General features: G+C 53.9%; 6 protein-coding genes across 6 annotated transcripts; 2 read left to right on the forward strand and 4 right to left on the reverse strand.

Annotated features, from left to right (window-relative positions):
* Positions 1-38: 38 nt before the first annotated feature.
* BDP55DRAFT_677331 (uncharacterized protein) lies at positions 39-1154 on the reverse strand. Its single transcript, XM_060575887.1, has 2 exons — positions 909-1154; positions 39-856 (listed from the first exon to the last, which is right to left on the reverse strand). The coding sequence occupies exons 1-2, from the start codon at positions 1006-1008 to the stop codon at positions 93-95; spliced, it is 864 nt and encodes a 287-aa protein (XP_060425052.1). The 5' UTR covers positions 1009-1154; the 3' UTR covers positions 39-92.
* Positions 1155-2173: 1019 nt separating this feature from the next.
* Positions 2174-3056, forward strand: BDP55DRAFT_732657 (uncharacterized protein; the record flags this gene model as incomplete). The annotated part of the gene is made up of 2 exons (XM_060579974.1): positions 2174-2445; positions 2522-3056. 2 exons carry the CDS (start codon positions 2174-2176, stop codon positions 3054-3056), a joined length of 807 nt encoding a protein of 268 aa, XP_060425053.1.
* A 350-nt stretch (positions 3057-3406) lies between these two features.
* Positions 3407-5771, reverse strand: BDP55DRAFT_636270 (poly polymerase catalytic domain-containing protein; the record flags this gene model as incomplete). Its single annotated transcript, XM_060572865.1, has 3 exons — positions 3407-3529; positions 3585-4877; positions 4935-5771. 3 exons carry the CDS (start codon positions 5769-5771, stop codon positions 3407-3409), a joined length of 2253 nt encoding a protein of 750 aa, XP_060425054.1.
* A 559-nt stretch (positions 5772-6330) lies between these two features.
* On the reverse strand, positions 6331-8917 carry BDP55DRAFT_677339 (F-box domain-containing protein). Its single transcript, XM_060575888.1, has 3 exons — positions 8672-8917; positions 6962-8609; positions 6331-6795 (listed from the first exon to the last, which is right to left on the reverse strand). Exons 2-3 carry the CDS (start codon positions 8526-8528, stop codon positions 6686-6688), a joined length of 1677 nt encoding a protein of 558 aa, XP_060425055.1. The 5' UTR covers positions 8529-8609; positions 8672-8917; the 3' UTR covers positions 6331-6685.
* A 3210-nt stretch (positions 8918-12127) lies between these two features.
* Positions 12128-13360, forward strand: BDP55DRAFT_561472 (glycosyl hydrolase; the record flags this gene model as incomplete). Its single annotated transcript, XM_060570083.1, has 1 exon — positions 12128-13360. One exon carries the CDS (start codon positions 12128-12130, stop codon positions 13358-13360), a length of 1233 nt encoding a protein of 410 aa, XP_060425056.1.
* Positions 13361-13693: 333 nt separating this feature from the next.
* BDP55DRAFT_561346 (1-aminocyclopropane-1-carboxylate synthase) lies at positions 13694-14944 on the reverse strand (the record flags this gene model as incomplete). The annotated part of the gene is made up of 1 exon (XM_060570075.1): positions 13694-14944. The coding sequence occupies one exon, from the start codon at positions 14942-14944 to the stop codon at positions 13694-13696; it is 1251 nt and encodes a 416-aa protein (XP_060425057.1).
* Between the last annotated feature and the right edge of the window lie 211 nt (positions 14945-15155).

Genomic DNA, 15155 nt, shown 5'->3' on the forward strand with positions numbered 1-15155 from the left:
GACGCTAAAGACAACGAACAAAACAATGACAAAACATAGATGGCATCATTTGATTCTCTTAATATCCGCGTATCAACGATCTCAGTCCGATCTCAGACTTCAAATACAAACATCTCTTCACCCCGCTTCACTCTCCACGAATTCGTAGCCTCCAGCAGTTCCGGACACCCCTTTACCAAGAATCCCCATTTCTTAAAAAATTTCGCGTTAGCTTCCCACGCCTTCCAGTCCCAGGGCTCGCCCCATACGATCAGCGAAGGCTTATCGTTTAGATCCTCGTCCTTGACCTCCAATATATCAGCGCACAAGTCGTCGTCGTCCAAGCTTCCCCCGGCAATCCCGAGAAGAACGTTATCCCGGAGTCGGGGAAAAGGGAAAAGGTCGATCCAGGGATGATGGAGGACGATCCTTTGTAATGGTGTGGGCTGTAGGGCTGGACTGGCTATGCGTGATTGAGAGAGGACCAGGGGGCCGTTGGAGTTGTATGGTGAGATGTAGTCTGCTCGGCATAGGCCTTCGGGAGGAAACCCCATGCAGAAGGCATTGTGAGCGAGCGCGGCGAGGACTCTTAGCCGTACGAGTGTATGCAAAGCTTTTGGCCGGGGAGCGCGGAGGGAGTAGTCTTCGTACACCTGTTGGATGCGTGTTCGAGCTAAAGCTTGTCGTCGAGGACACCTGATGAGCTCACACCCTGCCGATAGCGTAGTCAATATGCTCTCGTCGGTTAAAGCTGTCCCTCCTCGATTAGTCGCTTCATGCTGTTTGGTCACTATTTCTTTGACCGTTGTGCAGATCACGCCCTGGCCTTCTCCTGGGCTTGATGATGTCTGGTCGCCCTTCCTGCCATGTCTTCTACCTGCAAAAGGTGAGCTCACTGGAATATGGAATCCTTCCAGGGCATGACTGACGATAGGCGCGCTGATTAAGCTTGTTTTGCAACTTCTTTCTACGCGCTTGGTCAGATATGCCGGTCCAATTATCGCTGGGCTCCCAAACGTCGCAGAGCATCACGGTTGCGCGATTGATTTTGAAAAAGGCACGGCTGAGTCTATAGCAGTATGAATTGTTTTGCGCAAGTCTGAGCAGTTCTCGGAGGTTGGAATACTGGCAATTACTTTGGCAAGGATTTCGAAGATGGGGTTGTAATGTTGAGAAGTGGAAGTTGATGCTTGAGTGGAATGCCGGCGTCTAGAGTTTAGAGTTTCTACTTGTGGGGCCTAAGTCCGGCGCCCGAGTGCCCCGCGGGCTACGGTTGCGATGACTTCATAAGGTACATGTAAGTGTACGTTGCCGAAGTAGCTGCTGGGCCCATCCATTTTGTGTCTACCTAAATAGCACAGCAGTCTTCGCGTGGTTATAAATTCCAGTCTCTACAGATAAAGTAAGTGTTAAATCCGCATTTAAGCATTAGCCATGTCTACTAAGTAACACCATTCCGCCGAAAACCTGCCTGTCCTGGCTAGAACATGGGAGCGAAGTCTCCAAAAACCCAAGGTAGTTGCTGGTGCACCATCAGACTGACTCAGAAGGCGGCCCAGTATTTAGAACACTGCCCTTTCATCCAAAGTCGCCAGCTGTCACCCCAACTTTTTCAGGTGATTCCAGGCAGTGATTCTCAACTATTTGGACGATGCTGCCAAGCAACTTGCCTCACCTTATTAAGGGTATACTCGCCTAGGTATGATGAACGATTGAAGGTTGATGTACTAGGGCCTCAAAGCCCCTTACTGCCTGCCCTACAGCAGGGCTGAGCAGACGATCTGCTCATCATCAAAGGGGCTGAACCGTAAGCAGACTGGCAGATCAAATCCTACTATATGTCTTGGTATATATTGGCGCTTACTATTGGATCTCAGTAGAAACCCAAGCGACCCCAGCACCGTCATGCCTGGTGTGAATAGCGCACTCGCACTCGCTTAACAAGTAAAATGGGTCCCCGTGAGCGGCCTCCCAGACGTGAGCCGGGGGGCATCGCGGATCTACCCCGAAGATCCACCCCGATGTTAGCTTATATGATCGTAGGCATCGTATTTACAAAAGAAAGTTGACTACTTCAAAGATAATAAACCTCTACTCGACTACCTAATCTTCCGCGTCGAATGGTATCACTGTTATTCTCCTCCTGTTACACAAAATCAACCTCACGGCGCCTCGATACCAATTAATAGGAACAATGACACGACCCTTCCGCTACCGCGACGGCGTAGCAATCGCCCAAATCATCGTCTTCCTCCTCTACCTGTCCTTCGGCATCCTCTTCTGCATCCAAAAGAGAATGGGCTGGTTCGGCATCTCCTTCATCTCCACCATCCGCATCGTTGGCGCCAGCTGCATGCTAGGCACACTCGCAAACTCGTCGCGCATAGTCTGGGCCGCCATATTCGTCTGCGAGTCCTTGGGTCTCGTCTTCTTGACGTTTGTGTTGCTTGATCTACTCAAGAGGGTGTAAGCTCCTCCCATCATCTTGAGCCAACTGCCTTTCCAGACAGGGCATGAGTGCTAACAGATCAACCACGCACAGCAACTCCTTCACCCAGGTCCTTACACCATGGCACTTCCGCATCCCCGAACTCATCTGCTACGCCGGCCTAGGCATCTCCATCGCAGACTACATTCTCGCCGCCAAAAGAACATCCAACGCCATGGCTCCAGGCGCGCTCACAAAAGCAGGAGTAGGCCTCTTTGCGGCGCTCTATTTCTGGGGCGTCCTCCTCTTCGCCCTCCTAGCTAAAGAGTGGAAGCGGATACCCCAAGCGGAGAGGCGCGCCATGATTGGCTTCACGGGGTGTTTCCCATTCATGGTGGTTCGGATCTCGTATACGATTGCGTATGTTAGTACCGGGGAAAAGAGGTTTAGTGCGGTGAGTGGGGATACGACGATTTATTTGTTCATGACGGTGTTGATGGAGTTTGCGGTGTTGGGGTGGGTGGTGTGGACTATTTGGGGGTTGGATAGGGTGTATGAGCAGGTGGAGGGGTCGCGTGGGAAAGATGCTGGTGAGATGGAGGATCTTGTTGAGTCTGAAGGGCAGAGGTCTAGGCGGGCGGAGAGTTGATAGTCAGTAGCTCCATGCAGACTTTAAATGTTCGAAGTCGTCGAATACACAAGATCACAATCAATGTTTTGGCGGATAGTCAGTCATCCATAAGCATGATGATGTCGGATATCGCAACAGTATATTCACATGGGATGGCCATGGGCAAGCAGGCAATGTCCAAGATCACTAGCAAGTCAGTCGGTCCTTTTGAATACCTAGCTACATCGAACGCCAGTTGCCAGTGATTAAGAAGTAAAAACTAAAGACCTCTTACCTAGGCCAGATCTTGTGCAAATATGCTACCCTATATCAAGGGTCTTGATACCTTTTTAATTTCAGGCCACGCTCTTAGATTTATTGAAGATGCCTCACATCTTGACGCGGAACAAGTAGCGGAGGCGGACTTGGGCAAGATCATAGGCAATGTACTCGTTGTACTGAAGGTATGCGCCTGGAACATTGGTCGGGCCTGGCTTGGTGCTCACATCGGGCTGCGAAATCGTTAGTAAAGGATCGTTGCGCAATTGGAGTGCTGTTTGTACTCACCATCTGGATACCCTTGAGGTCCGGGTTGACACAGCTAGCATCCTTCCACTTGCTCGGTCCGGTGTTACCCTGGCCCCAAGTGGACCACATACCGCCCGCCTTTGCATCATCGCCCGCGTTATAGCTCGCATTAGTGAGCTTCTGCATCGGGTCTCCAAGCTCGGCCTCGCAAAGCAACAGCAACGCTTGGCCTCCTGAGTTATAGGAGGCGCAGTAGTTTGCTGACTTGCTTGACATATCTGCAAGGTAGATTCCCTTGCCAAACATGTAGCCCGAAACGGGGGCTTCAGGAGGGGCGATTCGGAGACCCTGGCTGAGGATACCACCATAGTTGGTGACTCGGGAGCCATGCCACAGCAATCTGCGGTCGGACTTGATGGAAGAGAACTCGCTCTTCTCGAAGCGTTCCATCTCGCCCTGTCGTTCAATCCGGAAGATGTCCTCAACCTTGTAGGTGTGACCGTGGGTAGAGCCTTTGGACCCGTTCAGGTACTCGGCAAGGAGGGTGAACTCTGGGCTCTTGCGGTCAAGGGGAGTCATCTCCTCCATTCCGAGACCCTGGTACTGTCTGTCGGCGGCGTGGACATCGGCGTTCTTGCGATCAACCTTCATAAGGTCCGCCGCGACCTTCATGTCGGACAAACTGTCGAGTAAGTCGACTTCCTTCTTTAGCATAGCACCAGAGCTAATGACGGGCGGACGGTTGCGACCGAAGGCGTGGGGAATGAGCGAGTAGTACGAGTTGGATAAGTGCTCAGTCGCAGCCGGGACAGACATGTGGTATTCGGAGTCGGCAAGCGTGCTGTCGTTGAACAGAGCGGCCAAGTCTTTGAGCACCTGGAAACCTCTCAGAATCGTATTCTTGCTGAGCTTTCCGAGGGGCAGCTTGTTGGCATCGTAGTTCATGGAGGTCATGGCCTCGCGGAAGTACTGCTGATTGAAGATGAGGCCCATCAGGTCCTGTACTGGTTGAGGAAGGGATGATTTGACTGGGTCTGCCATGTCGTCGTCGCTATCGTCCTCTTCCTTCTTGACGTCGCCGGGCGCCCCCTCGTCGTCGTCCTCGTCGTCATCCGAATCTGGCTCGTAGCTGCGTTCTACGAAGGCATACTTGCCAGGCTTAGGAGGATCTGCGCGCTTAGCCCAGGCAATGCCGCTCTTGTCTCTGAACTTTTTCTCGTAGTTCTTCAACGCGTCGTCGAGGCTACCGTTGCCGAGGACGGCAGACTGGCCAAATTCTCCGACTCTGCCCCAGCGGGTCCACGTTTTGAATGTTTTGCCATCTTGGACAAGCTGTGTAAATTGTTAGATGGCAGCTTCGACTCGAAACATCAATTGGCGTGCACATACCTGAACACGATAGAACTTATTGTTGTTATTCGAGGCATTTGTTTGGTTCAGAGATGCGTCGTAGATGACACCGTCGGGTGCAATGTAGACAGTTCCCTGGACCTTGCAGCCCTCGTCAAGAGGAACCACGATTCCTTTGGAGGCGGTCTGGGCGTCACTGCTTGCAGCCTTCTTCTTCACGTCGGTCTTGTCGTCAGCATCGTCGGCTGCGGCAGCAGAATCAGCGGTCTTTTTCTTGCCCTTGGCACCGGCGGCAGCCTTCTGCTTCTTCGTGTCGGGTTTGGTATCGACATCACTGTCATTGTCAGACTGAGCATCTGCCTTGGCGCGCTTCTTGCCGGCGCCACTGGCCTTGGTGGCAGTGCTGGCTTGAGACTGTGACTGCGAGCCGTTCTGCTGAGAGCCGTTGGACTGCGCTGAAGCTCCATTCTTCTTTGTGGATCCGTTGGTGGCTGCAGCCGGGGCGGCCTTTGCCTTGGTCGTTGCGGTTTTGCCAGGCTCAAAGCCGCTCTCTGCGGCCTTGGACCCCTGAGACTCACACTTCTCGGCCCAGTCAAGGGTCACGATGAAGATGCCATTCTTCTGGGCGGAAGCGACCTTTGTAGTGACAGCCTTGAATTCCTCGAGCGTTGTGATGAGATGGGTAGTCTTCTTGGTAATTGACTTGGCGATGCCTGCACCAAGGGAGGAGAGCCACGACTCAAGGTCCGCTCTCTTCTTGTCAAAGGTGCCACTGATGGCGATGACAGAGCCGGCCAATGGCTGGGCCGCAGGGATCGTCGGGGCAGCGCTTGTAGCTGTTGCAGCTGATCTCCCCGATCTCCTTGGAGCGGACATTGTGGGCGGGATGTGGAGGTTGTGCGGCTACGGATACAGGGGGCTTGAGTAAGGGAAACAAAGCTTCGAACGTACGACAGGGGGGCGTCCGTGTTGAGTGACCGAGATGGCGGCTGGGAGATGAAAAAGAAGTGAAGATGGAAGGCGAAAAGATGAAAGGGAGTCGAGATGATTTATTTCATCGTGTCTCCTTTGACTCTGGATCAGAAAAACATGTCAGCTCATTGCCAATTGGAGTTACCCTTGGGACCTTGGGTGCTAGCTGGGGGAAGGTGCCGCACGCTTTCAGCTCCTTCTGGTTGAACCAACATGGTCCTGCAGGCACCAACGCCGCTGGTGCCTGGCGCACGAGCCACCGCGACAGCTCGAGGACCTCGCGAGTTCACGTGCCGTCTCAACATCAAGGTACCTAACTACCTACCCGTGGTACCGTGGCACCGTGGTCCGTACCTCACTGGCAGAACACCATACCACCTCAATTGAGGTCAGGTACTTGGGCAAGGTACTTGATGATGTAACCCCCTTGCGATGCTCTTCAGTTTTAGAGGAGCTCCTGCCTGGAGAAAGTGCTTGGCTTCAAATTGCAGTATACCTCAAGTCTGCCATCTGAGGTACCTGAATCGCTTCATGCTCATTCATTTTGCAACCCTGATTGACTTCCTTGGGCGGGCCAGCTGCCTAGAGATGTACACGGTGGACCCTTCCAACTCAATTCCAGGCCCTTCATCGCATTACACCACGAGAAGCAGTTACATGGCCAACATCACCGTACGCAAATCTCAGAATGCTCGATTCAATGGCTGGACGTTCCTTTCAGCCATCAAATTTCACCAGTTGCCCCAAAGAATGTAAATTATGGGAAGAGTCGGACTGGAATACGGCCTGGGCCTGATTGTGTTCTATATCCCGCTCATCTACTGGAACATCATCTGATGAAAGCCTTGCTCGTGGGCTATCGCGTCTGCGTAGTCATCCAGCGTTTCCTCAATCTCGTCTGGTAAGTAGCCTTCTGCAATAATGTCTTCTGGGTCGGGTATCACGTCGTTAGCCGTTATGTAGTGTTCACTTCTCGCCAGCTCCGTCGTCCTATGCTTCTGCCTCCGAAGTATTTCCTACGTCGACTGGACCGCAGGGCTCGGATAAAGGTGTTTCCCATGGGCTGAAAAAGACCGCAGTAGGTGTTCACTAACCTTGGATCGCGTCAAACATGTCTTCGTCCAAGTCGTCGTCGATGCCGTCGTCCATGTCTTCTTCATCTTCGTCGTCTGAGTCTGAGCTGCGCTCATACTCGGGAGGGATATCCACCATGACTTGCTTGGCCAATTCTCCCACAAAATGCCTCCAGTCGATGCCTGTGTACTCGCGTCTGCCCACGGACTTGTCAGGCACCCCATCTGTGACTTGAACCCATACTCTGGCACTCGTCATAGACATGCGCTGAGCAGGACAGCCGACCATGATGTGATTCAGATCGAGGTTGGGAACGTCACGCAGACTCTGAAGGAATCGGGCCCACATGTTGACAATGGAGATATTACTTCTCGTGTCGTAATCACCAGAAATGGCTCCTGTACGGGACCGGAGCGTTACCTTCCACAGCTCTAGATTCCTGAGTGTCGGTGCAAACTTTTGCACGACTTGGAGAAGCCGCCGCGGTTCAACTTCTACGAAGCCCAAGTTGATCTCTTCGAGGTGAGAAAATGCCACCGGAGCTGGAGGCGTTGGTAGCTGGTTGTCGTCGGGTTCAGAGGGAGGGTTGAGGGCAGGTGTGCCCAGCCAGTCAATGAATTCATCGACAGCATCCGTGTTGTGGCCTGGGTGTGCGAAGTTTGTCCGCAAATGCTTCAGATTAGGCATGTAACCTAAGAAGAGGCGCAGGAGATAGTCGTATCGACGCCGTTCGGAAGAGCCCGTGCTGCCTGTGAGTGAAGTGACTCGGAAGGGACCAGTTGCTACGTTTAAAACGCAGATGAAGGTCTCGAGACCCTCAAGAACGGGGACAACCTTGGGCTTGAGGTACTTGGTGAAGAGGTTGAAAGCATCGTCGGATGGCACCCCTTGCTGGTGGCGGAGCAGTTCGAAGGCACTGGGGCGGGCACCAGCATTGCCAAGTGCGGTGAAAAGGGTGACAAAGACTTTGTTGGTGTAGGTGACCATCTCATCAACAGGTATACGGAGAAGATTCACCCCAGTCTCCCGCTGGAGCGTGGTGGCGCCGTAACTCGTCCAGTCGACGCTGAAGCCATCCCGAAAGTTCCGTCCACTAGAGTGGTAGTCACGAATGCCAACAGTTTTGAGGTTTCTAAGGTTTCTGAAAGCTTCCGTCAGCATAGAGACATCTTGGCCGCTGTTGACTAGGGTGTAGTGATCGGATTGGGCTTCGCGATAGCGAGTTTCCTTGGCTTCCTCTCCTGGGGAAAAATAGTGACGTGTGAATGTGTTGAGGCCGATGATGACGTAGTGCAGACAATCACTGAGCCGTGACTTGCTGATATCGATGAGGGTCTGTAGGCTGAATTCTGTGAGCATGAATTGGCGTTGAGTAAAGAACTCCCCCATGAAAGTGTTGAACATGGACTGCTCTATAGACCTGCATGTCAGGCGGAGGCTCCCCAAGTCAGGAGTTGCCAGTTGATCAGATATTCGAATGAGAACCTCGAGAGGAACTCTGTTGAAGGGAGAGTTGGGCTGAGGATTTGCCGGCGCATTCATGACCGATGTTGACGGCTCTGATGCCGATGGCGTAGGCTGTGACATCTTTGAAGGGCGGCAGTAGTGTGCCGAGGTATTGATGCACGGTTTCTATGAACGTACGGAAATGTCAATGTGAATATGAGACTAACAAGAAGATTAGCCACACATTCTCCTCCTCTTGGAATAGAATGAAGAGAATCAAAGACCTGAGAAATACCAATGTCTGTTGGGTCGATGAACGTGATGATCAAGTCCAGCAAATCGAAGTAGGTGGGGCGAGCTTCATGATCCAGGCAGAAGCGGGGAACTTGAGCTCGAAGTTAGTTGGTCTTGCTTTTCGAGAGTGTCAGGAGGAAAGAACGATTGGGTGAGGTTGGAAGATTCTACCACAAAGAAGTGTGCACTCGAGATAGGTACCTACCAGAAAGGTAAGATACAACTTGTTGCAGATGATGAGCAGGAGCTGCTGCTTCAGCCTTGCCAAATCCGATCGTTGCCTGTCGCTACCCGTGAATCGATACCCGTTCTGGGTCGTTCCTGCCTGACGGTTTCTAGATTTTGGAAAGTGACGTGCACAGCCGCTGGAAGGTGCGACCAACGGCGCGGACTGCCTTGGTTTGCCCTTGCTGATTGGCTTGTAATTGCCCCAGTCCGCCGTTTTTAGGGAGCTTGTTCGCCGGAAAGCTGCTATAAATCTTCATTAGGTTTTGTTCAGTGGGGGCCGACCACAGTGACATTCAACATTGACAAGAAGCTCGGGCCATACCTGCCCTCCCGCCGGGAACACGGGAGCAACTCCAGGCTGCAACGCTCCTTGATGACTCGGGCGATCTTCGGGTCCCAACCACCAGCCACAGTTGCCATTCGAGCATCAAAGCCACATGAACAGGTGGCTTGCCCCAGGTGGCTCATGCTTTCGATCCAAATTAGGTTCAAACTCTATCGTCGGCAAACGCAGTCCTCTTTGCCCTTTTTGCACAATCAAGGCAACTCAGCAATCGAGCAATCCTTGGGGAACCCGTCGGCTTGCTTAGACCACGTCAAACAAACTCTCGGGGGCGGCTATTTGACGCGATGTAAGCTTAATTCATCATCGTCCAGACTTGTAGTCCATTGGCACCCTAACGACTGTCTTCAACCATCTGAATCAGTCTCACTTTCACCCACAGACAGCGTGACCAAGACTCGACTCAAGACATGATCGTCTTATCTGCGCAGATCGGACTCACTGGAGAGGGAACGGAAAAGCAAAGACCACCAATCCACCCACTCAGTCTCTTGGCGGAGATGGCGACTCGCAAGTTTCGCCACTACGCCTCACTCTGTCTGATTATACTAATTGACACTGGGCAGTGAGTTCACCCTGAACGAGAGCGAATTACATCACTGCCACCGTGCCACGCAGAGTACACACTGCACAGTATCCGCAAAGTTCGTACGGATTACTCCGTACACACTGAGTCCTTGTGCCCCTGAATTCAGAATGACATAATTACCTGGGACCTCGCCTCTGAACTGGAGCCCCGATGGATCAGAACGTTTGGTCTGCTCTCTCGGAATCAACCGGTCAAAGTCACATTCGGCACGGGAGCCATGCTGCCATGTTTGCTACGGGTGGCTGCTCTTCTTTCATCTTCCTCTTTGCTTTGTTTTTTTCTGCCCTGGACTGGAGATCCGGTTCATCGCGCCGACGTTTGGCTCGGAACTGTCGCAGATTTATCGCTGCTGACATCTCTCCCTAGTAGGGTTACTTCAACACGTCGAGGCGACAGTCTTGGCAATGAAGCTAAAATGCTACGGCCAATTTCATCAATCCAACATTGCGCCGACGTCAACAGCGCGAACTGACACGGTGGAAGTTTATCATAGTACGGAGAGACTCAAGTGATTATCTGATTACTCACAAGACCACCCAGCAGAAACTGTCAAAAAGAAAGGAAAAAACGTGGCCGATCATGAAAGCTTGCGCAATCGTCATCAAATACCAGGCATCTTTGCAGCCGGTCGAGAAAAGTTGATGTCTTGGGACTGTTAACATGAGTGTTGGACAGCAGTTGGAGGCTCACTCATGCCCATACAGCGCATTTCGGCCAGAGTCCACACCACGTCGCCGACTCTCTCTCAGTCTCTCTTCTCATCTTGGGAGTTTGTCCGGCTGGGCATTCCATCATCCATCAATCATCAGTCCGGGAGGCCAACCAAAAAAGCCAAAAACATGCAAGACCAACACTCATCCCGAACTTACAGTCTTACATCGATAATGAGCGCGGGCTGAAGAGTCGCACCCTACGTGGGGCCATCCCGTTGAGCGAGCTTGGAGATGAAGGGGTACAGCGAATACGCAGCTTGGCAACGCAACGTCCAGGGCCCCCGACGGTGCCCACATCACGCGCAAAAATGTGCCAATTGTGGTCTGTAGCTCCTCAAATTCCCTTTCCCACCATGCCAACTTCCAATGGTCACCGGTCATTGTCAGTGTCCAGCATCCCGCCCGGGCTTGGCTCCAGCAGAGAAAAGACACAAGGTCATCTTCATCGCCGCAATGCCCAAGAAAAGCCAATACTCGTTGGCCTTTATTCGCGGCGGCGGCCCCATAAGTTTAAACTGATAGAGAAGGTGAGCGTCCTGCAACTCCCGGGGCCGCTTAGGACTGCGGACGGGTCTGCTCTTACGGCTTCTAGCTAGTAACTACGGATACCTACTCAGAGTCTCAGATACTAGCACGACTAGCACGAAGCGGCGTAGCACTTGGAAGCGAAGCAGGCCCGCCGACTTTCATCTTCTCAAGACGTGCCAAGACGTTGCCAAGACGCGTGCGTGGGGAGCCTCAACCGTCGTTCTCGTCAACCACTGGATCCGGACCTTATTTCTCCATCCTCCGTCCAACATCCCATCCACCTTTTCGCCAGAATGGGCCAAGCAGGCGGAGATGAACCGTAGAGGGGGTGGGATGCAACAATACTTGGCTCATAAACAAGCTCCCACTATGCTGACGACGACCTAGCGATAGCCGTTGGCGTAGTCCGTCTCTGCAAGCCGCAGAAGCACATCATATTCTTCTTCGACATGGTGGACTGGTGCGGGCGGTGCGGGAGAAACAAGATGACCATGATGGATCTCTAGTCCCTGGATATTTTCTGCTCTCCCCTTGGCTTCCACTTGGCAATCCTTTGCCTTTTCGACCACCCCTGATTTCATGGTCTCCCGGCCTCAAGCCCAGTGCTGCTCATTGCTCCAATCTGCAAACCCCTCGTCCTCGCAGTCGCCATGCTCTGCTTGGCTCCCCCCATCTGATCATTCTGGTGATGATCAATAAGCGCAACCCCCCCACTGTCGTCCCTAATCACCCCGACTCATCCAACTCATCCCAGAACCCCGTCGATGGATCCTTCGTTGCACCGTTGCACCGTTTCCCCCCCGTCGGGTGCTCTCCAGCAAACATGGAGCCTTGGAGGCGCCGAACCGGCTTGGATCCGATCTTGGATTAAAAAGAGCTCCCTTCCCCCCAGCCTTAACCGCTTTTTGAGGAAGCTTGGCGACTCAGATCTGGTTCCTTCACCCGCTTGCTTGTCTCTCACCTGTCGTGATTCCCGAATCTCGACATAGTCACTCTTTTGAACCCCCCAAAGCACAGCAAACCCCTCCCCATATCAAAGCCAATAATGAAGTCCGTTCTCTTCTTCGCGACCGCCGCGGCGGCGGCCGGTCCTTACCTCGCCTGGACCGCCGACTCGTTCACCAAGCACGAGATCGACAACAAGAAGCCGTACCACTACACCAAGGCCGTCCTCTACGACGGCTTCGAGGCCGCCATCGAGCTCACCAAGGACGACGCCCTCGTTGACTGGTACCGCAGCCGTATCGACGACCTCGTCGTCCAGTCCAACGGCAGCATCCTTAACTGGAAGCCTACCACCTACTCCCTGGACGAGTACCGCATCGGCAACAACATCCTCTGGTGGTACGAGCGCACCGGCGAGGAGAAGTACAAGACCGCCGCGAGAACCATCCGCGACCAGCTCGTCGAGCGCCACCCCCGTACCGACGAGGGCGGCTTCTTCCACCGCAGCCCCGACTACGACTACCAGATGTGGCTCGACGGCATCTTCATGGCTGACACCTTCTACGCAAAGTGGACCTCCCTCTTCGACAAGGACAACACCACTGCCTGGAACGACATTGTCAATCAGTTCGAGGTCATTGACAAGCACACCCGCAACTACACCACCGGTCTCCTCTACCACGGCTTCGACGAGAAGATGGAGGCCGTCTGGGCCAACCAGGTCACCGGCGCCTCCCCTCTCACCTGGTCCCGTGCCGTCGGCTGGTACGCCGTCGCCCTCCTCGAGGTCCTCGAGCTCCTTCCCCGCGGCCACCCCGGCGTCACCACCCTCTCCAGATTCTTCGTCACCCTCGCTGAGGGCCTGAAGAACGCCCAGGACAGCACCACCGGCGGCTGGTGGCTCATCATGGACAGCCCTTACGTCGGCCGCCCCAAGAACTACATCGAGTCCTCCGCCTCCGCCCTCTTCGTCTTCTCCTGGCTCAAGGGTATCCGTCTCGGCCTCCTCCCCGAGCGCCGCTTCTTCCCCGCCGCTGCCAAGGGCTACCAGGAGCTCACCACTTTCGTTGTCGAGAATGCCAACGGCACCGTCAACTGGAACGGCACCGTCGAGGTCGGCTCCCTCAAGAGCAACGCCAGCTTCGAGTACTACACCTCCGTCCCCATCGCCATGAACGACTACAAGGGTGTCGGCCCCTGGATGTTCGCCTCCTACGAGTGGGAGACCTTCAACCAGACCTCCACCGGCGGCAGCCGTCCCCGCGGCCCCGGCCGTGGTGGTCCCCGTGGCCCCCGCGGTCCCCGCACCTTCAACCGCCGCTACCACTTTTAAGAGAGTACCTTAGACAGTGTGTGAAATTTACGGGAGACTTGTAAACGTGACGGAAGCATACGGCCGATGAGATCAAAGAGTCATGGCCCTCAGCGTGTACATGAATTAAACTTAATTTCTTAATCCCTTCTCTGGGGGCGTCTGTACATATTTTTCTCTTTCCCTCAGTTACATGAACATAGATTCGTTTCCCTCATGATATGTCGACCCCCTTCTTGATTCGTGATCCGTGATCTTCTGCCTTCCTGCTCGTATCCTTACTTTGATACTTGCCATGGCAAGTTTCTCAAAGCATCATCGATCCTGCAGTCACGTTAGCCTACTCACCAAGTATCACTCCATATAAACATACCTTCTCAACCCCTCAGCCACGATATACTCCTCCTGTGTATAGACCAACCGAAACCGTCCCGGCGCAAGACAATGCTCCTCCCCCGGATGCAAGAACACACCCCTCTCAACAAACCTTTCCGCCAACGCAAACTCCCTCTCCCGATCCGACTCGTACTCCTCCGGCGGTGGCAACCAAGGCGACAGATCAACATACACAAACAATCCGGCATTCGCCTCCACAAACCCAACCCCCATCTCCCTCAGCATCGTCGTCACAAACTCATACGCACCAGCAATACTCCGCCTCGAACTCGCAATAAACTCATCATGCCACACCCGATCCTCAAACATGGCAGCCGCAATCGCAACAGACGGCCCAGCAGGACTATGAAACCTCACAACGCTCGAGAACGCCTCATGCAGCGCGGCGTTCCTCGATAGCAGCGCACCCAACCGTAATCCCGACGACGCAAAGTCCTTGGCCAGGCCGTACTCCACGTGCACCAGATCCGGGTCGATAATCCCCTCCGGATCAATAGACAACACCGACGTGAACCCAGGCATCTCATCAGAAGACCTAAAAACAGATAACCCATACACCTCATCGCTAACAAGGTGAATCTTGTGCCTTCCACAAAACCGCATAATCGCCACAAGCGTCTCGCGGGAATAACACCGTCCAAGCGGATTACTCGGATTCACAATCATCACCGCCCTCACCCTCACTCCCCTCTCCCTTTCCCTCCTCACCGCAGCCTCAAACTCCTCAACAACCACATCCGGCAGGAAACACGTCTCGGGCGTGGTATCGGCATACACAACCTCCACACCCATCTCATTCCCAAAATCAAGCTCAAACCGCCCATACACCGGCCTCGGCACCAACACCCCTTCCCCAGGCGACGCCAGCGCAAACGCAAGAATGCACTGCACGGCCGTCGCCCCCGCCGCAACCCTCACATGCTCCATTTCCAACGGCGCATAGGGACGGAACGTGGCGTTCAGATGCCCCACCATCGCGGCGCGGAGACGGACGCCGCCGGCGGTGCTGTAACTGTATCCGAATACGTCGGGCGTCAGCTTGACCGTGGCGGCAAAGGCGGCGACGGAGGACTGCATGAGGGCGTTGCTCGCGCTGCCAAAGGAGATTAGGCCGGATGGGTTTGTGGTCGGGGAGTAGGTTTGAACGGGGGCGAAGCGCCACGGCCGGTGGAGGGCTGATGCGGTTTTTGCGGCGCGGGGGGAAAGCATTGCGCCTTTGGGGGATGTTGTGCAAGTCATTTGTGTGTGTTTGTGATGTCAAATTTGGATGGATTTGCCGAGCAGCTTTGTTGTCATCTTGGGAGAGACTTGAGAGTATGATGATGTAGTAGTCGACGGGCGTAGCGGAGGAATAAACCCCGTCCGATCGGCATCCGGCGCGGGGAAGAATGCGGTGTTTTGCGCACCTCTGCGGCCTCTC

Source organism: Colletotrichum godetiae, assembly GCF_030913485.1.
Source record: "Colletotrichum godetiae strain CBS 193.32 chromosome Unknown BDP55scaffold_51, whole genome shotgun sequence".
In the NCBI taxonomy this organism is placed as follows: domain Eukaryota; kingdom Fungi; phylum Ascomycota; class Sordariomycetes; order Glomerellales; family Glomerellaceae; genus Colletotrichum; species Colletotrichum godetiae.